Source organism: Ascidia mentula, chromosome 6 (assembly GCF_947561715.1).
Source record: "Ascidia mentula chromosome 6, kaAscMent1.1, whole genome shotgun sequence".
NCBI lineage: Eukaryota > Metazoa > Chordata > Ascidiacea > Phlebobranchia > Ascidiidae > Ascidia > Ascidia mentula.
The window spans coordinates 16,566,986-16,588,965 of NC_138571.1; the positions used below are offsets into that span (position 1 = coordinate 16,566,986).

The 21,980-nt window shown below is 38.6% G+C and overlaps 3 protein-coding genes and 1 pseudogene across 5 annotated transcripts; 2 read left to right on the top strand and 2 right to left on the bottom strand.

Moving 5' to 3' along the window:
- On the bottom strand, positions 1-1,976 carry LOC145905931 (rRNA methyltransferase 2, mitochondrial-like). 3 transcript variants are annotated; one of them, XM_082993260.1, is made up of 6 exons: positions 1,872-1,976; positions 1,289-1,468; positions 1,060-1,208; positions 714-856; positions 537-662; positions 1-321 (listed from the first exon to the last, which is right to left on the bottom strand). In XM_082993260.1, exons 2-6 carry the CDS (start codon positions 1,330-1,332, stop codon positions 304-306), a joined length of 480 nt encoding a protein of 159 aa, XP_082849386.1. In that variant the 5' UTR covers positions 1,333-1,468; positions 1,872-1,976; the 3' UTR covers positions 1-303. The 3 variants fall into 3 exon arrangements, with proteins under 3 accessions (XP_082849386.1, XP_082849384.1, XP_082849385.1); XM_082993258.1 differs by having other exon boundaries at positions 262-662; XM_082993259.1 differs by lacking the exon at positions 1,872-1,976 and having other exon boundaries at positions 262-662; positions 1,289-1,801.
- A 504-nt stretch (positions 1,977-2,480) lies between these two features.
- LOC145907320 (general transcription factor II-I repeat domain-containing protein 2B-like) lies at positions 2,481-4,216 on the top strand (annotated as a pseudogene).
- A 1,117-nt stretch (positions 4,217-5,333) lies between these two features.
- Positions 5,334-10,083, bottom strand: LOC145905442 (uncharacterized). Its single transcript, XM_082992645.1, has 5 exons — positions 8,917-10,083; positions 8,454-8,569; positions 7,789-7,936; positions 7,011-7,200; positions 5,334-6,281 (listed from the first exon to the last, which is right to left on the bottom strand). The coding sequence occupies exons 1-5, from the start codon at positions 9,205-9,207 to the stop codon at positions 6,103-6,105; spliced, it is 924 nt and encodes a 307-aa protein (XP_082848771.1). The 5' UTR covers positions 9,208-10,083; the 3' UTR covers positions 5,334-6,102.
- On the top strand, positions 9,753-20,486 carry LOC145907321 (large neutral amino acids transporter small subunit 1-like). Its single transcript, XM_082994744.1, has 13 exons — positions 9,753-9,858; positions 10,867-10,984; positions 15,723-16,019; positions 16,486-16,622; positions 17,017-17,142; positions 17,408-17,513; positions 17,578-17,622; positions 17,913-18,036; positions 18,312-18,415; positions 18,742-18,838; positions 19,127-19,276; positions 20,009-20,183; positions 20,407-20,486. Exons 1-13 carry the CDS (start codon positions 9,753-9,755, stop codon positions 20,484-20,486), a joined length of 1,665 nt encoding a protein of 554 aa, XP_082850870.1.
- The last annotated feature ends 1,494 nt before the right edge of the window (positions 20,487-21,980 follow it).

Below are 21,980 nucleotides of genomic sequence, written 5' to 3' on the forward strand. Positions count from 1 at the left end.
GTGATAAAGTGGTCGAATAAATAATTTAGATGTGTTGATATTTTAATAGTGCTATATTGGTGCAATATTAACAGCTAAATGGAGTTGTATAAATAATGTTGTCGGCGATACAAGACTTTCTATTTTCCACTAAAAAATGTAATTTAAACTGTCAGAAATTCATGAAATGTCTACAAAGGAAATATGTTTCAGTTGATTCCACTCTGCTGGAGGTTTGACAAGCTTAACTTTGCCAAATAAACACTTAAGAATAGAAGCAAATCTATCAATCTCCCGACCAGTTCTAATTTTAAATAGATACGTTCAACCTGGTCGTAAAATCTGAAACATGAATAAGCATCAGTGTATATTTCTTGTTGACAAGTTACATGAGGATCTCTATTAACAAGTTTGTGGACAGAAACTTTCTTCAAAATGTATTTTGAGTTTGTTACTGACGTTACCAGGCAAATTTATATGATGGAAGGAGGGAAACTTCATAAATTAAATCAAATTTGAAAAACTTTTCATAACAATGACTCTAAAGTTGAACCTACCTTTTTAACGAACACCGTAGCTGAAATCAGAAGGTTGGTAATGGTCATGTGATCAGTGTCATGGAAACCAGTTGAGTTTGTTGCAGCGTCACAAATTACAATATCTGCTTTGTCATCTGGAAAACCCTGACAAAATTTTAATATGTTTTCCTGTTGATTTTACTAACATGACATCACCTCTTTTAATTTGTTGGCAATTAGTTGTTGTGTTTTGGGGTCTGTAAAGTCACCAATAATTTGAACAACATTTTCCAATGCCGGAAACTTGAGCCGGTCACAGGCAATAACAATTCCAGTGTTCGATAAACAGTCAGAACCATCTTGGAAACAATAACAACATAGGGGTTTACATTTTTATGCAAACAACACAAAATGCCACTGTTCAATGGTTAAGAAGCTTGCATCAATTTTATGTGTGCGGTGAATTTAAAGCAGTGTTTCCCAACTGGTTGTTTACAAAGACACATTAGAATTTAGGTTGGGACCCACAGATAAATTTAGTTTAATCAAATTCAATGGTCACCTAGGTTAATCTCCTGCACGGGAAAATTTTTTTCCGCAGCCACCTGTGACCATGACCCAGGGGAAGCCCCTAAATCCACAAGCTTCATCCCAGGCCCAAGTATTTTGTGTTCTTTGTCAATTTCAAGTAGTTTAAATGCACTTCTACATCTGGTCCATGTCAAACAAAATCAAGCAAATACATGATTGCATAACATTAAAAATATTGAAAAATCCTCATGCATTGTTACCTATATCCTTCAACAAATCTTCTTTTGACGTATGGATCAGACATATGTCGAGCAATATATCATGGTGTTCCTTTAATTGCCGTTTCCACAAAGTTCTTTGGTCCAATCTTAATTTTTTTCTTTTTTTTGACACAAGATAAGCAGGACAAATGCAGCGGCTTGTGTTGAATGGCATCAACCCTAAAATAAAAAGTTAAAATTAAATTATTATGTGGTAACTACTTTTGGGTAATATGCAAGTAAGGGTTAAATACAAATGGATCCTATCTTCATTAAGTACTATCTCTAGACTCTAAACCAGTGGTTCCAAACAAGTTTAGTTTGCAACCCACTTTTAATATAATAATTTATACTATATCATGAACCAGCACTTTATATGTTCACATGAGAAACAGGATTTGTTTAATAATTTAGCTTGTTAATAATAAGGTCGTTGCAAACCCATGCTGACACATCAAAGAGACAAGATCTAAAACATGCTTTCAGATTTAGACATAAACTTTACAAGGGAGCCAGCCATTGATACCTTCACCAAATTGAAAATAATGGTCTAGAAATACAACACAAACACATATATTTATACCTTGCTTTCAAAACTTGTCCAAATAAGCTTCGGAACAAAGCCATGACTGGGGATGACATTTTGACACAAACCCGTGCCACACGCAAAAAATTATTTTATGTAATCTCGTCCTTTGAATGTGTTGACTCAGCAATTTAATTTGTTTTGGAATTGCTGAGTAATTTTTAATAAAAAAATGCTAAACTAAACTGAAACATCATGTTTGTCAACAATGAAACAACGTGCCAGTAAAAATCTTTTTTTGTCATAATTTACATTACTTTAGGCCACCAGTGCACAACCAGCATGCGGCCGCGGACGCTATTTTTTTGCGGCCGTGCACATTTATATCAAAATATATGCATTAGCGGCCGTCGTTGCTTTGAAACTTGTTTTTAAAGCGGTCTCAAAAGTTAAGCTTTTAATTAGGCCCATTTCCATTTCCGCGTAAAACACATTCGTTCGCTGTAGCGAGTAGTAACTGGTGCAGCCACCGCAACATTTAAAACACAGGCGAGACAAAGCGCAACAATTCGGATGGTGACGTCATAAAACATTGATAGCATATCGGTGAATTGTCATGAACGCATGTACAATTGTCAAAAAGCTAAACAGTGGAACCACTCAGTCATGTCGCTGAAACGAAAAAGGTTGTTAGAAGAGAAAGGGGCGTTTAGTCCCAAATGTGAGGTGGATTATTTTATGATGAAGACAGCAACACATTCCATGAAGTGTTTAATTTGCAGTCAAATCCTTAAAACTGTAAAAGGGGATAATGCAAAGCAGCATTTTCAGCGGCATCTGTCACACGCCTATGAAAAGTCGGACGGAGAGTCTAGGAAGGTCAGTGTCGAAAATTTAAAAAAGCGTGTACGTCCGCAAAGCGCTTGCATCTCGTCCTTCGTTCACTCCACCAATCAACGTTGCGAAGCTTCCTACAAAGTGGCATGTCATCTAGGTGTTGCAGGAAAGCCTTATTACGATGGAGAACTTGTTAAGCGATGTATCATAGACGTTGTTAAATGCATTCATTCCGGCAAAGAAATAGATCACTCATCGATTCCTCTCTCGCGCGCTACTGTGCAACGCCGGCAATCTGACATAGCTTAGCAGTTGAAGCTCTCTCTGAAAGCAAAAGTTAATAAAGAAGGGAGTTTACTTGCGCTCGCTGTTGACGAATCTACGGACATCAACAACTCTGCGCAACTGCTGGTCTTCGTTCGTTCTCTATCTACAAGTTTTGAGTTGTGTAAGGATCTTCTTTCACTGGCTACCCGTGGTGAAGACATATTTGATGCAGTCAAAAATGCCTACATTCGCTCCAGATTAGATTTAAAACGTCTTCATGGCATTTTCACGGATGGCGCACCTGCCATGACGGGTAAGCAACAAGGATTTGTGACAAGATTGTCAGATTACGTATGCAAGGAACATGGAAATAACGAGCTCATTAATCTTTACTGTATTATCCACCATGAAGCATTGTGTTCCAAATCCATTGCTTTAAGTAACGTTCTGAAAGACGTAAATGGTATTATTTTATTCATTCGGGCATCACTTGAGAAATTTTAAGCTCAAGTGATTCATCAGCGGAGGATGTGCTTTATCACTTTTCCGTCCGTTGGTTGTCATAGGGAGAAACATCTTGCCGTGTTCTGCTCTTGTGAATATTATGACTTTAAAAACATGTTCAACGTTGACTTCCTCACATCTCTTGCGCTTCTGGTGGATTCTAACTCATGTCAACAATCTGAACCAAAGTTTGCAAGGAAAAACAACAACAGTTTGTCTCCTGTACAAAAAAGTACAAGATTTCCGGGACAAATGTCTTCTCTTTAGGCATCGCAATTTCTTTCATTTTCCGCAAGTGACAGCGCTGATTGACAGCAAAGAATTAGACGTTGAGAATATTCCAATCGACATCTTTCCGGCGTTTTGGACGGGCTGTTGGAGGAATTTAACCGTTTTAAAGATTTTAAGAAAATTTCGCAAACAATCAGAATCGTTGCTTTTCCAAATCTGGTGGAAACCGAAATTGCACCGTTTCGTCTTCAAATGGGGCTGGTTGAGTTAAAAAATAACGAGCAGCTAGTAAAGAAATGTAAAGACGAAGAAGATTTGCTGGATACCTGGAAAAGTGCAGTTGAATATCCTAAACTGCAAGAATTGTCCAGAAAAACTCTCGTTCTTTTTGAAGGCACTTACGTGTGCGAAACAGCGTTTTCAAAAATGAAGTATTTGAAGAACAAGTACCGAACACGTATGTTGGACAGCAATTTGGAGTCGGGTCTTCGTCTGATGATTTCAACGAGCAACCTAATTTTAAAAGTTTGTCTATGGGCGTACAAGAACAAGGCAGCCATTAAATACTTCGACTCTTCGTTACATTGTATACACGTAATTTGGTAATTGTAAATAATAAACAGTGCACATTTTTCAGGTATGGAATGATTTCCATTCCTTTCTGATAATGCTCACGTCAACTTGTCGTAATTATCAGGGGTATATCGTTGGAAAAGCAGTATATTCAATGGCGGCCGTTAGCACACAGTGGTGTGTGTTGCGGCCGGCAATAGTAAAAAGGTTGTGCACCCCCGCTTTAGGCTCAACAAATTATTTGCCGCCTTCAGACTTTATCCCACAGGCCTGATAACGAAATATTTGTTCGGATTGACCTGTTTGTCGGTGAATCATGTACAGAGAGACGGTTGGCAGAGACATTTAGGCAACTTTATACAATAGACTTTTGGCTTTGGACAGACTCTTCCGTCTGCGCCACCACATCATGGCCAGAATTAGTAAACCATCCAAATTTTGCAATACCAACAAACGTCGCCACAACAAATGTTATTTTTATATTTTTTTTAAATCTCCAGGATTGACGGATTTTTCTTTGTTGCCACCGCACTGGATCTAAGGGGGGAGGTGTCACAAAACTTTGTACTGCCCAGTTTACAATGCAACATACGAAATTTTGTGCAACTAAAGTTAAAGCATGCTATTACGTCTTGTTTGGTAACAAAACTCTACAATCGTCCCTCAGACACACGTAAAGTAACCCCAGATTTATTTATTCCGGATCTTTACATAATTCGGATATGTTTAGGTTTTTTTAAACTTCGGATAGTGCGGTTAATTAAATCGCCAATTCCAAATAAAAGTTAGTCCTTTACAGTCTTGAACTGAATCTTAACATCTGTGGTCACCTACTTGAACAGAAACCGAACCTAAACCGGAAACAAATCTTTCTAAATCCGTATAACAAGCGGATCGGCTTCCTGATCTTCTCCACATGTTTTTAACGCACCGATCATTTTAATTTTAGCTATTAAATGTATTAAATTGTTATGCCTATTTTTGAAAAATTTACCCTACCTTTGAATACACAGAAATTCCTTTCTTGTGTCAAATCATATGGGTAACATGTTTTAGTATTCTATGGTCAAATTAGCCTAAAATTATGTTCAATCATGCGTGGTTAATAATGTTTTTTGGTGGTTTTATCTCTGTGATTAAACATGCTCTGTATTACAATATCACAGAAATCCAAATTGATTTATATACGGTTTATTATATTGAATATTAATGTATTTATCCAAAGCGAGCAGACGGCAGTTCATGCATTTGTAAAAACAAATTAAAATCACCGCCTTATGATGGAGCTCCTGTAAAGCAGAAAGGTTTAAATCAACGTCGTTGTTATAATTTTCGAAGTATAGTTTGCCCAACAAAACCTACACATTCTGCTTTACAGGAGCTAAATTGCACATACACTGTAAGTCAATGTTATGAGTTACAAGACTCTGTCACGATCTGACATGTGTCAGAAAACATGCAATATACGTTTTTACAAAAATTGTGTACAAAAGGCCTACGCACAAAACTGCAAGCTAAAGCTTATGAGAAATTATAGCTTATGCAGCTGTACGATAATTAGTGCAAGTATGCTCCGATATACGCGCGAAACAGAAGAAATCAAGGTTGCAAAACACAGGGAAAACTAGTGGGTAAAAAAGAAACACATACTGCATAAGGATGCATGTGTTCTTCTATTACTTTATAGTGGCTTCATATTCGTTGTGAACTTTAGAAGTACTTAAAGTCCTTTGAAATAAACGCAAAAAAAACTTTCAGCGGTTTTAAAACAGGTTATTAAAAATCATCATGCATTTCCGCCATAGAAATCACACGCAAAAAGTAGAAGTGCAAATGTAATTCTCTCAACATTTTGAAACAAAGTGCAGAAAGAAAGTCACTTCGTATATGCCGGGTGTACGATGGAATAAACTTCGACGTTTCGTTGCTTTCTTTCCTTTCTCTCTTTCGATTTCTTGAGACGGCAATGCAAAATGGCACACGCCATTATCCCAGCCATAACGACCACAGCGGCCAAGACTACGGCGATTATGACCAGCGTGGTTCCATCCAAACCTAAACATAGATTTTTGAAGAAAAATGCTGCATTTTGTTTAACCACTAAGACGATAGAAGTTAAAAGAATGATGCAAAATATTTTTGAAATAAACAAAAGCAAAAGGTTTTCTCAACAAAAAAACGGTTCCATAATCACACTTAACAATGCAAATAGCTGCATATACAATATTTATATTGTCAGAATTTGATTAAATTTGAACATGGTTTTGTGGACACTGTTTTTCGTGCGCTAAAAGGTTCCACGATTTGATGTTTAACTTTCCAACATTGGAAACTTATATATTTGAGCAAAAATCAGATATTAATCTATCAAAATAAAGGATTAAATCTCAGCAGTAGGTACACGGTTTTTGACAAAGGCATAGCCGTTCAGCAGAGGTCCTTTTTACGAAACGAGACAGTGCATCACAGGCGGGCGTGGTTTTCTGCTTACGTAAACTTAGTGTGCGGCGGTTGGGATTTCTTCGCGGTGTAAAAATAAATTTCAACGTCACAAAACGTCACCATTGATTAGAGCGGTGTTAGGGAGACAACGCCAAAGCTTTTTTCACTGTTTCCAGTTTAACAGATTCCATGGGTGAATATTGATCAATACCACTGCAGGTTGGCGCGTAATATTGGATTACAAGTAAAATATATCAATCTGTAAACATATTTCCAGCGCCAGTTATGTGTTATATACCAGCCCAAGGCATCAGAATTCGGACTTCTAACTTAAATGTTCACCTTTTGCAGGTTCCGTCCTTGGGAACGGTGCCTCTGTGATGTTTTCAAGGGTCGGCGAAACACTGTAGTTTCGTTGAGGAAGAAGTTCATGGGGCTCAGGTTCGTCTAAAACCACCCTGTACGTGGTCGATATTGTCTCAGTCACGTCCGCGCCGCTCTGTCTTTTCCTTCTCCTCCGTTTCGAGCAAGTCTGATCAAATTTAAGCACGTTTAGCTTTCAGTGTTGGGATTCACACGTAGTGAACTGCCGGTTCACGACAGTGCATATTTGGGTATAAAACATATATGCAAAATAAGGTTTTGCGCACAATTGCCACCACAAACACACCCATTATTTGATGGAAAGGTAAAAATTTCTTTCTGTTCCAGTAGAATTGACATGAAGTGATTTATTTTTGTTATCTTTGCAGACAAAACAACTTTTTAAATGTAAGAAACTCCCATTTAGAATGTCGTTCGAACGATTAGATTTTTAAGTCGCTGCTTTGGTCTCGGAATCGTTGCCAAAAACAACTGAACGATAATTTGGACCAGTAATTCTCAACCTTATTGCACTTGCGAACCGGTCAAGTTAGGTAAGTTAGCAAGCACTTAAGCTAAATTGTAACAAAATTAACATGATAATAAAAGCAACATTGATTTGACAATAGAATAAAACAGTAAAATTTCATAGACAGCATAGCTTTCAGTAGCCGGCTAGTCGCTAAAATTAATTTAATTAAAAAATTATCAGGGTTCCGGACAGTATGGCTGAACCACTTCCTTCTTTTTCACCCACCGGTTCGCAATTGTTAGTACACAAGGCCACGACGCAGTGCGTGGTGATGGTGGAGCTGGTACGATACTTGAACACTTGATGATTGAATCGAGCGAAATTTTCTTTTCCATTTTCAGTTATTTGTGTTGAAACGCTATGTGTTGCACACCTGACAAACAATAAAAAAAACATACACATATTAAATTTTAAAATTGTTACAATAAAAAAAGTTGCAGTTTCACAAATGCATGGTATCTGAAACGACGTCACAATGTCATTAAGATTTGACCGGATTTAATATTATGCAAAAATAGAATAATAAAATGCGTGATACAACTTTGTAAATGTAGTGCCGCAAAGTTTAAAAGAGGCGAACGCAACTGAAAAAAGTTAAGAAGAACTGGTATATATTACCGTAAATGATTTTACCACATATAAACCTAAAAAACGAACGACCTATTGTTAAATTGGACGAAGTCATATAAAGAAAGTTAAACACAAATCTATTTTTACGCTTGTAACAGTCTACAGGATGAGCACTTATTTTGTTTTAAAACGCATTGGTTTTCAGTGATACTGACGATGCTTAATTGTAGGCGAAATGTATTCATATTAGAAAAAACCAACGACAAATGACTTGGGGTCTTTTCTTGTACAACTTACACAAAGCTAAATTTGCATCTTACCCTGGCTCGGCGATAAGTATGATCCTGTTCGTGTCGGAAGGGGACGGAGATGGTGTCGCCCAGCAATGTTCAAGGACCAACTTTATTTCACCAGACGGAGAAAGGTCGGTGCTGATCTGTGAATTGGCGAAATCAGCTTTTTGTTTGAGTGTTAACACTGCGGTTTGTGGCCACGTATTGGTGCTGATAATTTTATGTGAAGCATTTCGATCCATAAACAAGGTGGGAAATAGGAACAAAACAAAACTGCACATAGCATGTCATGAATTTAAGTGCTTAAATCTTATCATCCATTTGTTGCTGTTGTTGCCCAAAAAAAACATTATTTACATGAATAAAAGCATTTTGGTGATCTTAGGAGAATACACTTGTGTCATATTTCAGACGTCTTGACTGAACTGTATTTACGTATTTTTCGAGTTGGGCCATTATTAGTGGCAGTGTAGAGGACAACACAACATACCTCAATGTACAGTTTCTGGTTGGTTTTAAGACTTGGGTTTGTCAGCTTTGTGGAGTACGAGGAATCACGGTACAAGCTCATGGTGGCTGTGTACTCAATCACAGAATTTGCGTTGCCAAGGTCGCACAGAAGTAGCACCAATATGAGTAAAGATAAAACAGATACTTGCGCCTTAGTTTTCAATGACAGTGGGGAAATTTCCATCTTTTTAACTCTTCGTTGCTTCATTCTTTCGCAGTAGCATGACTGTTCAGACTCAAAAGTAAGGCTGTGAAACCTATTGGTGGTCATGGACCTTATCGTCAGAGTTGAGAGATGGCCGAACTTGTCGCACAGCAAACGCCGTCAACGGATGTTTAATATAAATCCAATTACTCGCTGGTTACACTGTTAAATGACAAAAGAAATTTCGCATACTGTTGGTCGTGTAATTGGATTCGGGTTTTTAGACTCTTAAACCAAAAATCACAAAGTCTTTCATTTTGCGTAAATGTTTTTGATACACCTGTGTGTCGCAAAACCTTTTCATGTACATTATAAGGTGCCTGCAGATATTCCTCTGCCCTTAACAAATAATTTAATACGAAACGAACAGGTCCCACACTTTGTTATTCACCGTGAGAACGTAAATATTTTGAATTGGGATAAAAGAAAGACAGTTTTCATTGCATATGTTTTTCACATCAACGGTGAATCCGTATCGCCACTCTGACTTCAGCTACACTTCATTTCAAATCAATAAATATGCTTTTCGCAATTCGAACAGCAACGACAGTAGTTTATACGCCTGAAAAACGTGCACCTTTCTGTCTAAAAACACAAACTTTTATGTCTGGATGTCCGATACTAAACGAATCTTCGAAAATAGAACGTTGTCAACGGTCACGCCTCAGTTATACCTCACCCATCCTGCGCACCCATACAAAGACGGCTTCCAAACCAGTACGTCACATTTGGCTTCTGTGACGTGCTTGGGATAACCCTGTGATTCAACCTGCTATTTTTGCCACCACTGCGTTTCTCGTGAAAGCGTTTTCTCCAGCAAAATCGAAAACTAACAACTTGTTGACCAATAACCAATTCTAATTACTCCCTTTGATACTGTTTACCTCGCCCAGTTTATCTTGTTAAGCAAACCAACAAAAAAACTATACAATAACAACCACCATTTGTTTATGCTTTGGGCGCAAGTTAAAGTTTGTTCGGTTTAACCACCTGTAACGCCCATTTGTTTTTATCCTGCTTTCTGCTTCGATCCAACGGTCTAATCTTATCAAGCTCACCAATATTTTTCAGCTTGGTATGGTCTGATTTGTCGGGTCAATTTGGCTTTGCTTTCATCGTTCGAAACAAAGTAAAAAGCGGTAGTGATGCCACCTAAAACGTCCGGATTAAATAGAAACTAAAGTTGGAAATGCAAGTGGTGTTCGCGTCACTATGGCGCCATATCAGAAATCTCGCCTATAAATTGGGACATGGCATTTTTTTTTTGTCCTACCAACCTATGCTTTGACGGTTTGATAGAAGTTTTTGCTTTTTGCTTATAGTTCCGTTCGACCTGATAAGACTTAATTGGCTCCAATGTATGTGCGGGTTTACGTACTTCAGGAATTGTGCCTTGGTCGAAGTGGTTTTCACAAGCAGCGGGTTTAGAAATGCTGCATCTTGTTGCCAGAACACCAATTGCTATGGGCATCAACGTAGGGCGTTTTTACTGATTAAATCATTATGGTGTCAAATCTCATTGAGCGCATTTGGTGGCTTGTTTAGATTGACACAAGTGTTGTTGTTTTCTAGTGGCTGGATAATATTTCTCAAGCGTTTTATGTAAAGTTGAATGTTTGGCAAAATGGAAACGCTGTGTTTTTGACTAGATTATGTTTTACCCAGCTGACCTCAAGTGACTGAAAAAAGCATAGGTTTAACTTGATTGTTGGCATTTGTACATAGAAGTCGTCAAAATGAATGATGAAAGCGACGAACGGCAACCTTTACTTGGGAACTTTGCACCTTCCTCTCTACCCTCAAGCGTTGATAGTTCCCCAGTAAAAAGCATCGCTTTATACAAGTAAGTCGTTTGTTTACTGCAAAAACTGTTGTACACCAATACTCAGTAATTGATGTTGAAGCAGATTTTTAGACGGCAATTTGTTTTTTTAAAGTCAGGTAACCACAATCAACAATTAATTCGCACGCAAACCTTTAACTCACGTCTGACTTTCCGACTAAAATACGTAAAAATCTGATCGTTCCAGAAAACTAGTTTCTAAGAACAACAGGCACCCTTGCCAGTTATACCACATTGCCTGAAACTTCCAAAGTACCTGTGCGACTAAATATAGGACCCAGCATCGGGTTGGGTCTATTGGAAACGCTTGACTTAATGTCAATCTGTTTTGAGAGGATATCGCTCAAGGCAACCAATTTACTTGCTTTTGGATGGAATTCATACGGCCTTTTTCTCTTTGGCCCCTCGTGGTTTTGCGTCATTCGAGTTGTCTGGGGCGTCTGGGACGGAACCTTCATATGGGTTTTCTGTTTTTAGTTTAAGCTGTTGATTCCTTGGTTCACGCTGTTGATTCCTTGGTTCTCCATGCATTATGGGCTAAGTACGCGTCTAAGAATGCACAAGAAAGGGTTTTAACCAAATCCGGGTTAAGCAAATTGAACGAAACACACTCCATTTAAAGAAACCACAATGTTGGATGAATGTATTCAGCTTGTCTTTTGTTTCTTGTGGTTCGTCCTGGAGTCATAAACAGACTTGACGGAAGCTTACAAACGCCGATATCGCCACCAATACGCAACCATTCTGAAAACTTATATATACTGAAATCTCCATTACGTGCCCTTTTAACTTAAGCATCATAAAAAAAATTGACTGCAGGAACACTTTGAGCGATAAATTTTATAATTTGTCAACAATTTATCACTTAATATTGTTTGTTTATTGGGAATTAAGTCCATATTGCTTGCCAGTAGCTCTGCGCTTGCATTTTTTTGTTATTTCGAACAATTGATCAGTATTTGAATATAAATGCCAAAGATAACATGCTTCTTATTAAGCAGACGTTTCGAACACGACGTGTTCATCATCAGTACTAATTTGGAATGAGTTGCAGCAAGGCGCGAAGACAGTGGTTTGTCAGTATTTGTCATACAATTTTGTTGAGAACATACAATTTCCACTGTAATCTACCGTGAGAAATCTACCATGCAGTCGCATTGGGAGATGACGGGTTGTGATCTGCCTGAGCGAAACTAATCAAAACCGGAAGACCAATTCGGTTCATAGAACGATGTCTTTGATCCAAATCCGCAGACTTAAGCGCCCCAAGGACTATCTAATAGTGATGGTGTAAAGCAGGATTTTGAACAACTTGTTTGGGTCCATGGACCAGGTCATTTGACAAATGAGTAAGCGGGGTAAATCCACCCATCGTCTGAACCCCTTCGAATGGTCACTTTGGGTCCACGGCCCCCAGTTTGCAACCCACTGGTTCAAAATTAGTCCAACAAGTGACAGTTTGATACTTGATTAGATTAGTTTTCCGAACAACCAGGCAAACGTCTTACCTGAAAGAAAACAAACAGAAAACGTTTGGAAGTAAACTATATTTCAATATTAAAGTGGTTGCAGCTTGCACTTGATGTGAAAGGTATGCGAGAAAGGCGCTTTTTAGGCCAGAAAAATCGTAGAAAGGGGGTAGGCTATACGCTTAGCTGCACACAGCGGTGACCTACCCATCCAAAGAGGTCGCCGCTACGTCATTGACCAACTTTGACGTTTTCCGGCGACGCTGTGCTAAAAAACAAGCTTTTCATTGTGTACTGACCGTAGTATGTACAAATATCACCCGAAACTAGTTGGAATCACGTTGTTGTGGTAAACCGTGCGTGTTTGTAAAACTTGTACCAGCGGGCGCGTTGAAGAGTTCGATGTTACCTTTGTGCGAAATTGTACCTTGTGGTGTAAATCGATGTTGCCTGCTGGTTTTCAGTGTCCAGTCGCGCTCTTGTCATAAGACCTGATCGATTTTAAAGGCTTGTTTTCCAATTAGTTTGATTTATCGCGGTAAGTAGAATTGGACTCGAGACGACCTTTGAAATGAAAACCGCGAGTCGGGCTTCGAATGCAGGTTTTTGTTTTGTAAACAAAGCGTTACTGAATATACTGAATATGACAAATGCAAACTTTGTGTTATACTTCCTGTGGCAGTTCCGGCATGTAAAATTGACAGCGGGTCTGTCATGCGATGCAATTTATTTTCATGCCTCTTTGTAACGGACAAAGCACACCTTTCAAACACTTGGCGAATGATGTAAAATGCACCCTGAAATCTAACACCAGACTTTATTGTTGCCTAGCCCAACCGCTCAGGAATGTAAAAATGCAAATTCAATGGGCACAGATGCCACGCCACCCTTCCGAACCCTTGTACCGATAACCACGCATACTTCTGCGTCACCAATTAAAACGTAACTCGCGTTGGGAATTGCAATCGGAGCTGTCTCATCCGTCGTTGCCTTTAATGTCCAGGCAAGTGGGCGACCGCATTTGGCTCTCGCGCCAATGGCATGGGAAGACGAGGTTACGGGACGCTCGCCAGTTCTTACAGTTTGCGACCGAAAGTTTTTGCGATATCGCAAAGCTCTTAACATCCAACTGTTTTACAGCTGTGTGGAAATTTGGTCGCGTGTTTTTTTTTGTATGTGGCGCGACACCTCTCAAATGGACGTGACGTTTTCGCGCGCTTTGCACTGGAAGGAAGCTGGATACTTTTCACGTTGGTGTGAAAAATGTTCTGACACAGAATAGAGTTCGTTCGGCGGAGATAAGCTTTTGTTGATAATACGCAGTATTTAGTAAACTAAAAAATTTTCAGTTCGCCGTTACGAGCACGCTTTGTGTATAAACAATAACACAGCGCTGGAGGACAAGTTGAGCATCAAGTTTCGGTATTAGCATCGCGATTTAAGCAACTTTAGCACAGCTTGTTTTACGCATGATCCTAATAGTTCTTTCGCCTTTAACCTCGTTTCGTGAGACTTAAGATTGTGTGTAAAACAAAACGTAACACAGCTTGTTTTACGCATGACCCTAATAGTTCTGGCGCCTTTTATAACCTCGTTTCGTAAGACTTTGTGTGTAAAACAAAACGTAACAACAAAAGTTTGGACAAAAAGCATTTTTGTAGCAACCCTATGGTTTGTCAATGAAGTAGAAGATGGCTTGGATCGTTGGCTTTCCTAGTTTACATTCGATGCAGAACAAACGGCAGCTGCAGGGTCGAGGTGACAGGGGATCGTGAGCACCCGATTAATTAAATCACTGACGCCCCGAATTATGGGATTGTTGTTCGTTCGAGTTGGATTATACGAGGATAACCACACGTAATGCATTACTTCCCACTACATGAAATGTGCTTGATTGCGTTGTTTTCCGACATGTGTTATTGGTATCCAATTTTACCATATGGGTGCATGTTTTGATGGTAGTTTGTGAAGATATGTTTGCGATAGTTTTGCCCTGCGTGTTTGTTAAGCAAGGTGGTTATTTTAACTATAGTGTAACTTTTGTCGAATGTTAGACGAGATCCAATACCATTGATTTGACGTAAAACTATACGCTGTTTATTCGAATTGTAATCATAGGCTACTGCAATGATTGTTTGGTTTGCGAGGTCAATGTTAAAGCTTATATGAATCAAACCAAAACGGTACAAAATACAATGACCAGTTTGCAGCACAGTTTCGAAAAACATGCGAAAACTGAAGGAATTCTGTTGCGTCTGAAGTAACCAAGTTCTGTTGACTGTGGGGCAAAGTTAGCAAAGCGGTCTTTGAATTATTAACGTGCTGCAAACTGGCGTGTTTACGCCTTCCAGTTTCATTCCAAATCGCGTAAATCGTATTCACGCTTGTGTCTAAACGCTGGCAATACAGATTATACATCAAATATTCATCATTCTCCACAGCGGAAATTCGGTTAACGCTGATGTATTTTGCCAGTATAATTGTTTTACGTTATCAGTTAGTGTTGAGGCAAATGCACTGAAAACAAAAAGCTCTCATATATGAAAAAGGCTCCAAGATGACGTCATTAGGGTTATAACGCGCCAGATATTTACGCCTTTTTCAGTGGTTTAGCTTTTGCGTTAGTGGAGACAGAACATTTGCAGTTTAGCAGTTGTTGGGCGTCAGGCACCCGGAGATCGTTTGAAACCGTTACTTAGCACTTGTTTTTTTCTTGTTAACTCTTTGACAAATATAATGTTGCCGTTGCTGCCAGACATATTGTATTTTGATAGTAAAACGTAACTGTATCCAACAACGTTTCGCCTGCTTTTCGGCTAGGCTTCCTCAGGGTAAACGTTTTAATGTGCCAGAAGAACAGACTACCAAAATAAAAAAATAACCCTTAGACTTTTGTGATTAGTTTAAATATATCGAATATAAGCCTTAACTTAGGTGCGGTAAACTTGGAGTGAATTAGGCGAAAGGGAAACGACAGAGTTAACATGCTATTGTTGGTAAGCAAACGTTTCGAACAACTGCCCTGTTCATCATCAGTGCTGTAAAGTAACTGCCCACTTTTGAGTGCTTTGCTGCCTTACAGCATTGATGATAAACACAGTGGTTGTTCAAACCGTATGCTCTACTGTGAATAGCATGATAGCTCTGGCGTTTCCCTTTCGCGTAGGCCCCAATCGCGTTACATAATGTCATTTAATTTAGACAACCCAGCAAAATTAGAACCTTTGCGTTTTATAAAAGTTATTTCTACAAATCTCGCAAATTTGCAGAGCTAGACACGACGCAGAATCAGATTCAAAAATCATAATGAAACGGACGGTTGGATTTCTGGAAGGAACAGCCATCGTGCTTGGAATTATTGTTGGCTCTGGGATTTTTGTCTCGCCGGCAGGTGTCGCTGTTAACTCGGGATCCGCCGGATTAAGCTTGGTGGTTTGGACACTATGTGGAGCCTTTTCGGCGCTGGGGGCTCTTTCCTTTGCTGAACTCGGAACAACAATTCCACGCTCCGGTGGTGATTATCTCTACATCCTTGAGGTTTTCGGCCCATTTTGGGCTTTTATGAGGTAACAATGCTTTTATTTGAATGTATACTAATTGGGGAAATTAACCCATAGTTTATAACATTGACATGATTTGTTTAGTTTCTGCAAAAACTTACGCCATCATCAGTTTAAAATAGTCCAGCTCCACAAGTTTACAAAGCTGACCAAACTGACGTCACAGATCGTAAATAAACGCGTAGGTGGTGACGTCATATATACCAGTTGGATTTGAAGAGCGCCGGTGTTTTAGATGCCTGGGTGCTTGTTAAAACTCTGACTCTGTGCAAATGTTTATAAACCTGAATTACTACATAAGACACTGCTGTATGCTCCATGAGACAACAATTTTAATAAACATGACAATTCATTGGGAAAAATCACATTATGTAACAACGAAGATTTTCTTAAAGAAATTAACCTATTCCAGCAACACAATATTTTGCGTTTAAAGTGAAATTGAATCACATTTTGTGCTACATGCTCATAGATTGTGGATTGAGCTGACAGTGATACGACCTGCCTCCCATGCCATCATAGCCCTCACCCTTGCAACGTATCTGGTTCAAGTAAAGTGCATTCTAGCCCCGCCCCTTGCACTGCAACTAATATCCCTGTTGTCTATTGGTAAGTACTTGGTTGTATGTGTTTGGACAAAAACGTTGGCATGCATTAATTTGCTCAGTGCAGCACTATTTCTTCTCGGCACTTTATAATGCCTGAATGCATTTGGTAGTGTAGCAAAGCTGGATCAGTCGCTAAAATTGTCGTAACTTGATTGTATATTGTAAGCGGTTGTGGGTTACAATATCAACCCTCGTCTCGTTTGACCCTATAATTTTGGCCGTAAATAGTTTTCAAATAAAAAGATTAAACCCACAATCACCACCTGCCTTGATTTGACCTAGAAGGTCGAAACAGTGTGTACACCTATCTGCAGCTCTCAATTATTCAACAAAACTCATTGTTAACAAATCCTCATAATATAAACAAATTCACATATTTTCATCCACGTTGACAGGTTTCATATCCTGGATAAATTGCCGGAGTTCGAAATGGTCAACCAGTGTGCAAAACATCTTTACAGCAGCCAAGGTGGCCGCGTTGTTACTTATCATATTACTGGGAGCGGTTGAGATTATTAAGGGTAAGTACATAGTCCTGAAACACAAAATAGTGCACATATGAACCGTTGTTGTCTTAATTCAACACAATTCAATTTGGCATGAAAATGGTTTACAAATGGCACGCACTGATATTTAACTAGAATGTAAGAGAATATTTTCCCACAGTGTTTAAGCCATCACCCACAAAATAGGCCACAAAATTGTTTGCAAGCGACAGATAATGTGTGACAAATATGTCTAAGTTGTGTAACCCTTGGTCCATTACATGTTAAACACCTTCACCAGGTAACTGGGAAAATTTAATGCCTGATCGAGTATTCAAGGGGAGCGCCACTGATTTGGGAAGCATCATTCTTGCCGTGAACGCAGGGCTCTGGGCCTTCAGTGGATGGTAATAATTCAAACTGAACTTTCGGTCATTTTGCCTTGTGATTCATGTGCAAATTTTTTGCCAGGAATGAACTGAACTACATTACAGATGAAATCAAGGACCCTGCTAGGTATGTGATACACGTAGGGATTTTATTTAGTTGAACTGTTCTTATTATCTTGAATATTACGTAACAATACACCCAGTTACGTAACAATTGGTATTGACATAAGACGTATAACTGATGTTTATTGATTGCAAATAACTTGGAATTAGACCTTGTCTTACTTTTAGAAAAAGTATTCATAATCTCAGGAAAAAAGATAACGAACTTTTTAATTAGGTTTTATTTCTATGACAGTTTTTGGCGGGAAAAATGTTTCAATTTTACCGCGATTTACGCTGAAATTTCCCCTGTAGAAATCTTCCTCTTGCAATCGTTACCTCGATCTTGATCATCACAATCTTGTACGTCTCAGTCAACCTCGCGTACTTCACCATTCTCCTACCCGCGGATATGGCTGCAAATGAAGCCACAGCTGTGGTAAGATATAACGGAAAAGTAACAAAATTATGAAAATAAGGAGACTGCTGGCCCATAGTGCTGAAAACATTGACATGTTTTATTTATTTACGACGTTTCGACAAAATGTTTGCCATAATCAGTTCAAAAATCCATATTCTTAGAATTATGAGTAAATCCGTTATTCGTGTTCCTATGTAACAAAGGTTGTGTAAAGGTCTTGTCTTTAATAATAAGTTTACACTAGTTAAATGGTAATTAAAACAATTGTTTGTGTAACCGACGTTTTTTCTAAGATATTCGGTAAGCTGACGATGGGAAAGTGGAGCCTAGTGATACCGATATGCGTTGCTCTTTGCTGTTTTGGGGGAATCAACGGATCGGTTTTCACTTCTTCGCGGTACGATTTATCAACGCTTAAACTCGATCGGAAGATACTATTACACCGGGTCACAAAGTTTTTTTCCAAACTTGAAACACATATAAGCCTATGTAACATAGAAATCTGTGCGAATATTAACGCTACGATTTCGTGTAGTATTTCAATTCAAATTTATAAGCAAAAATAACAGGCGGGAACCCTGTTCACGCCTAATTAATAAAGTTCGCACAGATTTCTGTTCTACACGGACTTAGATGTGGATCCAGTTTGAAAAAACTTTGTGACCCGTAGTTTCATTTTCCAACTCGATCATGTATACGATCTCTATATCTTTCAAAGTACAGACTGTTCTACATTGGCGCTTGTGAAGGACATCTACCATCCATAATGGGAATGATCAGCGTTCATTCGTTAACACCAGTACCTTCCATAATTGTGATCGTAAGTAGAAAACCTTTAAGATAGAAGTTCTACAAGTAATATTATATCGTCATTGTATGTTGGGATTCTTGCAGATTTTATGGTGTGTACGCACACAGCAGTAAAATCAATATACAAGCGTGTACGTACATGTGTACATAACATGATTTTTGTACGTTTTGCAAAGTACCATTCACCAAGTTTCGGGAATTTTTGGCCTCGCTGCAACCAGAAATATTTTGGTACCACTGTAGTTTCCGCCGTGTATCGACAATATATAAAAAAACAATTGAACCTGATACTTTCCAGGGTGCATTATCGGCAATGTACATGTGCACTGACAACGTGTTTCTGCTTATTACGTATGTTAACTTCGTCTATTACCTCGCAATGGGACTTGCCATACTGGGTCTGATCATCCTCAGATTTAAGTGCCCCCATCTGGAACGTCCGCTCAAGGTAAGTGCCGTTTTAAGCAGTGCTTTTCAAACGTTTTGGGGTCACGGCACACTCAGCACACCAAATTTTAGTATCAAATCCACTTTATTGAAACAACATTATTTATAATGATAACATTTATGTCGCGCGTTTCCAGAATATCACTGCAGTAAATAATTGAAGTGTTAAATAAAAACATATATATATATGAATATATATATTGCATTTTCATAATTTGCGACTTTACACAACGGCAAACCGACACACCGGTTGTAAACCCTAGTATTGAAGTGATGAAAAACTCTGTCATCCAAATGTCATGATGCGTTCAAAATAGCTGCACTGTTTCAAAAATTTTCGTCAAATAGTCCCCGTTGATAGCCGTAAACGGTTTTGCGGGAAAAACAATGGGGTATACGTGGAAAAGCGTAAATTTTTCTTCCAAATCAACTTGGCTACTCGTAAAGGGGTTCTCGACCTTTTTCCGTCACAAAAGCAGCTTCTGAAACGCCACACGTTGAGTCACAGAGAGTCGTATTGTTTTGCTTATGTCTCTTAACCATGCGCTCTTTTCTGATTTGTTTTTGGGGAAAATAATGATGTAAATATGGTAAAGCGTATAACCTGGTGCTTATGAAGTTGTTTTGGACTTTTTCGCTATGAAAACAACTCCCGAAACACCGCATGAGGAGTAAAAACATTATTCGAGTCGTATTTGTATAATGTGCGATCTTTTCTGATTTATCTTTACAGCTTCCACTGATCGTCCCCATACTTGCGGCTTTGCTTTGTTTTGCGACCGGAGTTCTGTCGTTCGTCGAAGCTCCCGTCGAAAGCGGAATCGGAACAGGAATGGTGCTGACGTCAATTCCTGTCTACATTTTGTTTGTCAAACTGAAGAAACCCAAAAAGTTGGAAGAATTTTACGGTAATGCCTTTCAAAAGAATAATGATCAAAGCCCAAATAAACGAAGCAAATGCTTGGCAAAGCGGGCGGTTTCGTAAAATAATTAACCTTTTTTTATTAGCAAAAAATAAACTTCTGACACAGCATCATTATACTGGCGCACACACAAAATTTATTTTTAATTTATTTTTTTTCAAAACATCACAGGATCAAAAGGTTATAATTTTATATTTTTTCCCTTCAGCATGGCTGACCACTGTTATGCAAATCGTCACCGAATCAGTGGTTGAAGAAATTCGATTGTCAGAAATCGAAGAAAAATAGAGCAAGGCAACAAGCTTTGCGGAATAACACTATTTCTCTAGTTTTTTAAGTTGCACATCGTGATTAGCCAATTTCATCCAGCGGCCGAGGTACCTGTTATTATGACAACCTAGTCGTTTCCAAGTTACCGTGCGTTTTTGATTCGTTATTTATGTTTGTTGCAAAGTTTTTGTATGGTTGTGTTGAAAAGTGTTATGTTGTTGTTCACAGTTATACACAATGAAGCACCTGACACGTACACTGACCCTTGTTACGAAACGTGAAGCAGCAAAAGGGTTGCGTAATCAAAAACTAAACAGGAATGTTAAATTTTCAATGGGAATGCCAGAGCAAATAACTTGGATTGTGGTAATGTAAATACGACGTACCACAATGCTAGATAGCAAGCTATTAGCTTTGGTGGCAATCCTTCTCAAAATCATACGTTTAATTAATTTTTTAACAATTTTTGGCATTGTATTCACCCTTTCCGCACGTTTCAATATCAGTAAACAAGACAAAGTGGAATCATATATTTCGAAAGAAACCCCAACAATATGCAGTACGCTGTTGCAGTCGTAATCCTACAATAACCTTTTCCTGAAATGAATTCTTCAAAAAGGTTCAAAAAGCATTTACATCCCGTTGGCGCCAACAAGTTTTTCGTCCTGTGACAAATACATTACAGAGCACTTGAAAAGGCCCTCCACCACATTAGACTTGTCCACTGTGCCAGAAATGGGCAATTAGTTCGTACAAAGGAGCAGGCATGCTGTGCCAGCGCCTGGCGAGATTAGTCTGTTTGGTAGTAGAGTTGTGAGATGTGGATATGGTTGGGTCTCTTCTGCCTGCTCAGTCCTTTATTACCCCGACGCTTTTCTTGCATGCACTCATTGTAGTACTGATGATGAACGCAGTTAGTGTTCGAAACGTTTACTAATACTAATGTATAACAGCATTTTAGCTTTGGCTTTCATTTTCAAAGTGGATATGGTTCTTTGTTATAAATTTGCGTTTGAATTTGGAGTTGCAGAAACAAGTTTTGTTACACCTGTGCTGAACGAATGAAATGAAACGATAGGCAATAAATTGTTTTAACGGTAACTTGAAACGTTTTCCACTTGAAGCTATAATTCCGATTTAATAACTTAGCGAGTTGTGCGCCAATAACACCACAGTCGTAAATCAGTTCAATATTTATTCATTTATCATATGCCGTATCGGTATTGTGTTCTTTGGTAAACATCGATTACACAAGTTTGTTTGCACAACGAGATCAGTTTGAATTCAATACTCGCCCAAAGTTGTCCGACCGCTAAGCTTCGTTGAGTCCTTCAAGAATGCACAAATAGAACCAAACTCTAAGCTATCAATAATACACGGTTTTGCTGGTAGTGGTGTATACACGGTATTCCGGAATTACTATTTTATTTTTGTGGATTTTTTTGCCAAACTGTTATAAAACCTTTGATATAATAAAGTTATAGCCAGAAGAGCCGAATTGCAGCAATGCTA

Coding starts and splice junctions, on each gene's coding strand:
- LOC145907321 (XM_082994744.1), top strand. CDS start 9,753: ATGTCCGATACTAAACGAATCTTCGAAAATAGAACGTTGTCAACGGTC. Junction 10,985..15,722: donor AAAAGCATCGCTTTATACAA/GTAAGTCGTTTG, acceptor GCAAATTTGCAG/AGCTAGACACGACGCAGAAT. Junction 19,277..20,008: donor ATCTGGAACGTCCGCTCAAG/GTAAGTGCCGTT, acceptor TTATCTTTACAG/CTTCCACTGATCGTCCCCAT.
- LOC145905931 (XM_082993258.1), bottom strand. CDS start 1,332: ATGTCTGATCCATACGTCAAAAGAAGATTTGTTGAAGGATATAG. Junction 857..1,059: donor CGTGCAGGAGATTAACCTAG/GTGACCATTGAA, acceptor ATTGTTTCCAAG/ATGGTTCTGACTGTTTATCG. Junction 663..713: donor TTGCCAACAAATTAAAAGAG/GTGATGTCATGT, acceptor AAATTTTGTCAG/GGTTTTCCAGATGACAAAGC.
- LOC145905442 (XM_082992645.1), bottom strand. CDS start 9,207: ATGACCACCAATAGGTTTCACAGCCTTACTTTTGAGTCTGAACAGTCA. Junction 8,570..8,916: donor ACCAGAAACTGTACATTGAG/GTATGTTGTGTT, acceptor GCCAATTCACAG/ATCAGCACCGACCTTTCTCC. Junction 7,937..8,453: donor ATACTTATCGCCGAGCCAGG/GTAAGATGCAAA, acceptor ATTGTTTGTCAG/GTGTGCAACACATAGCGTTT.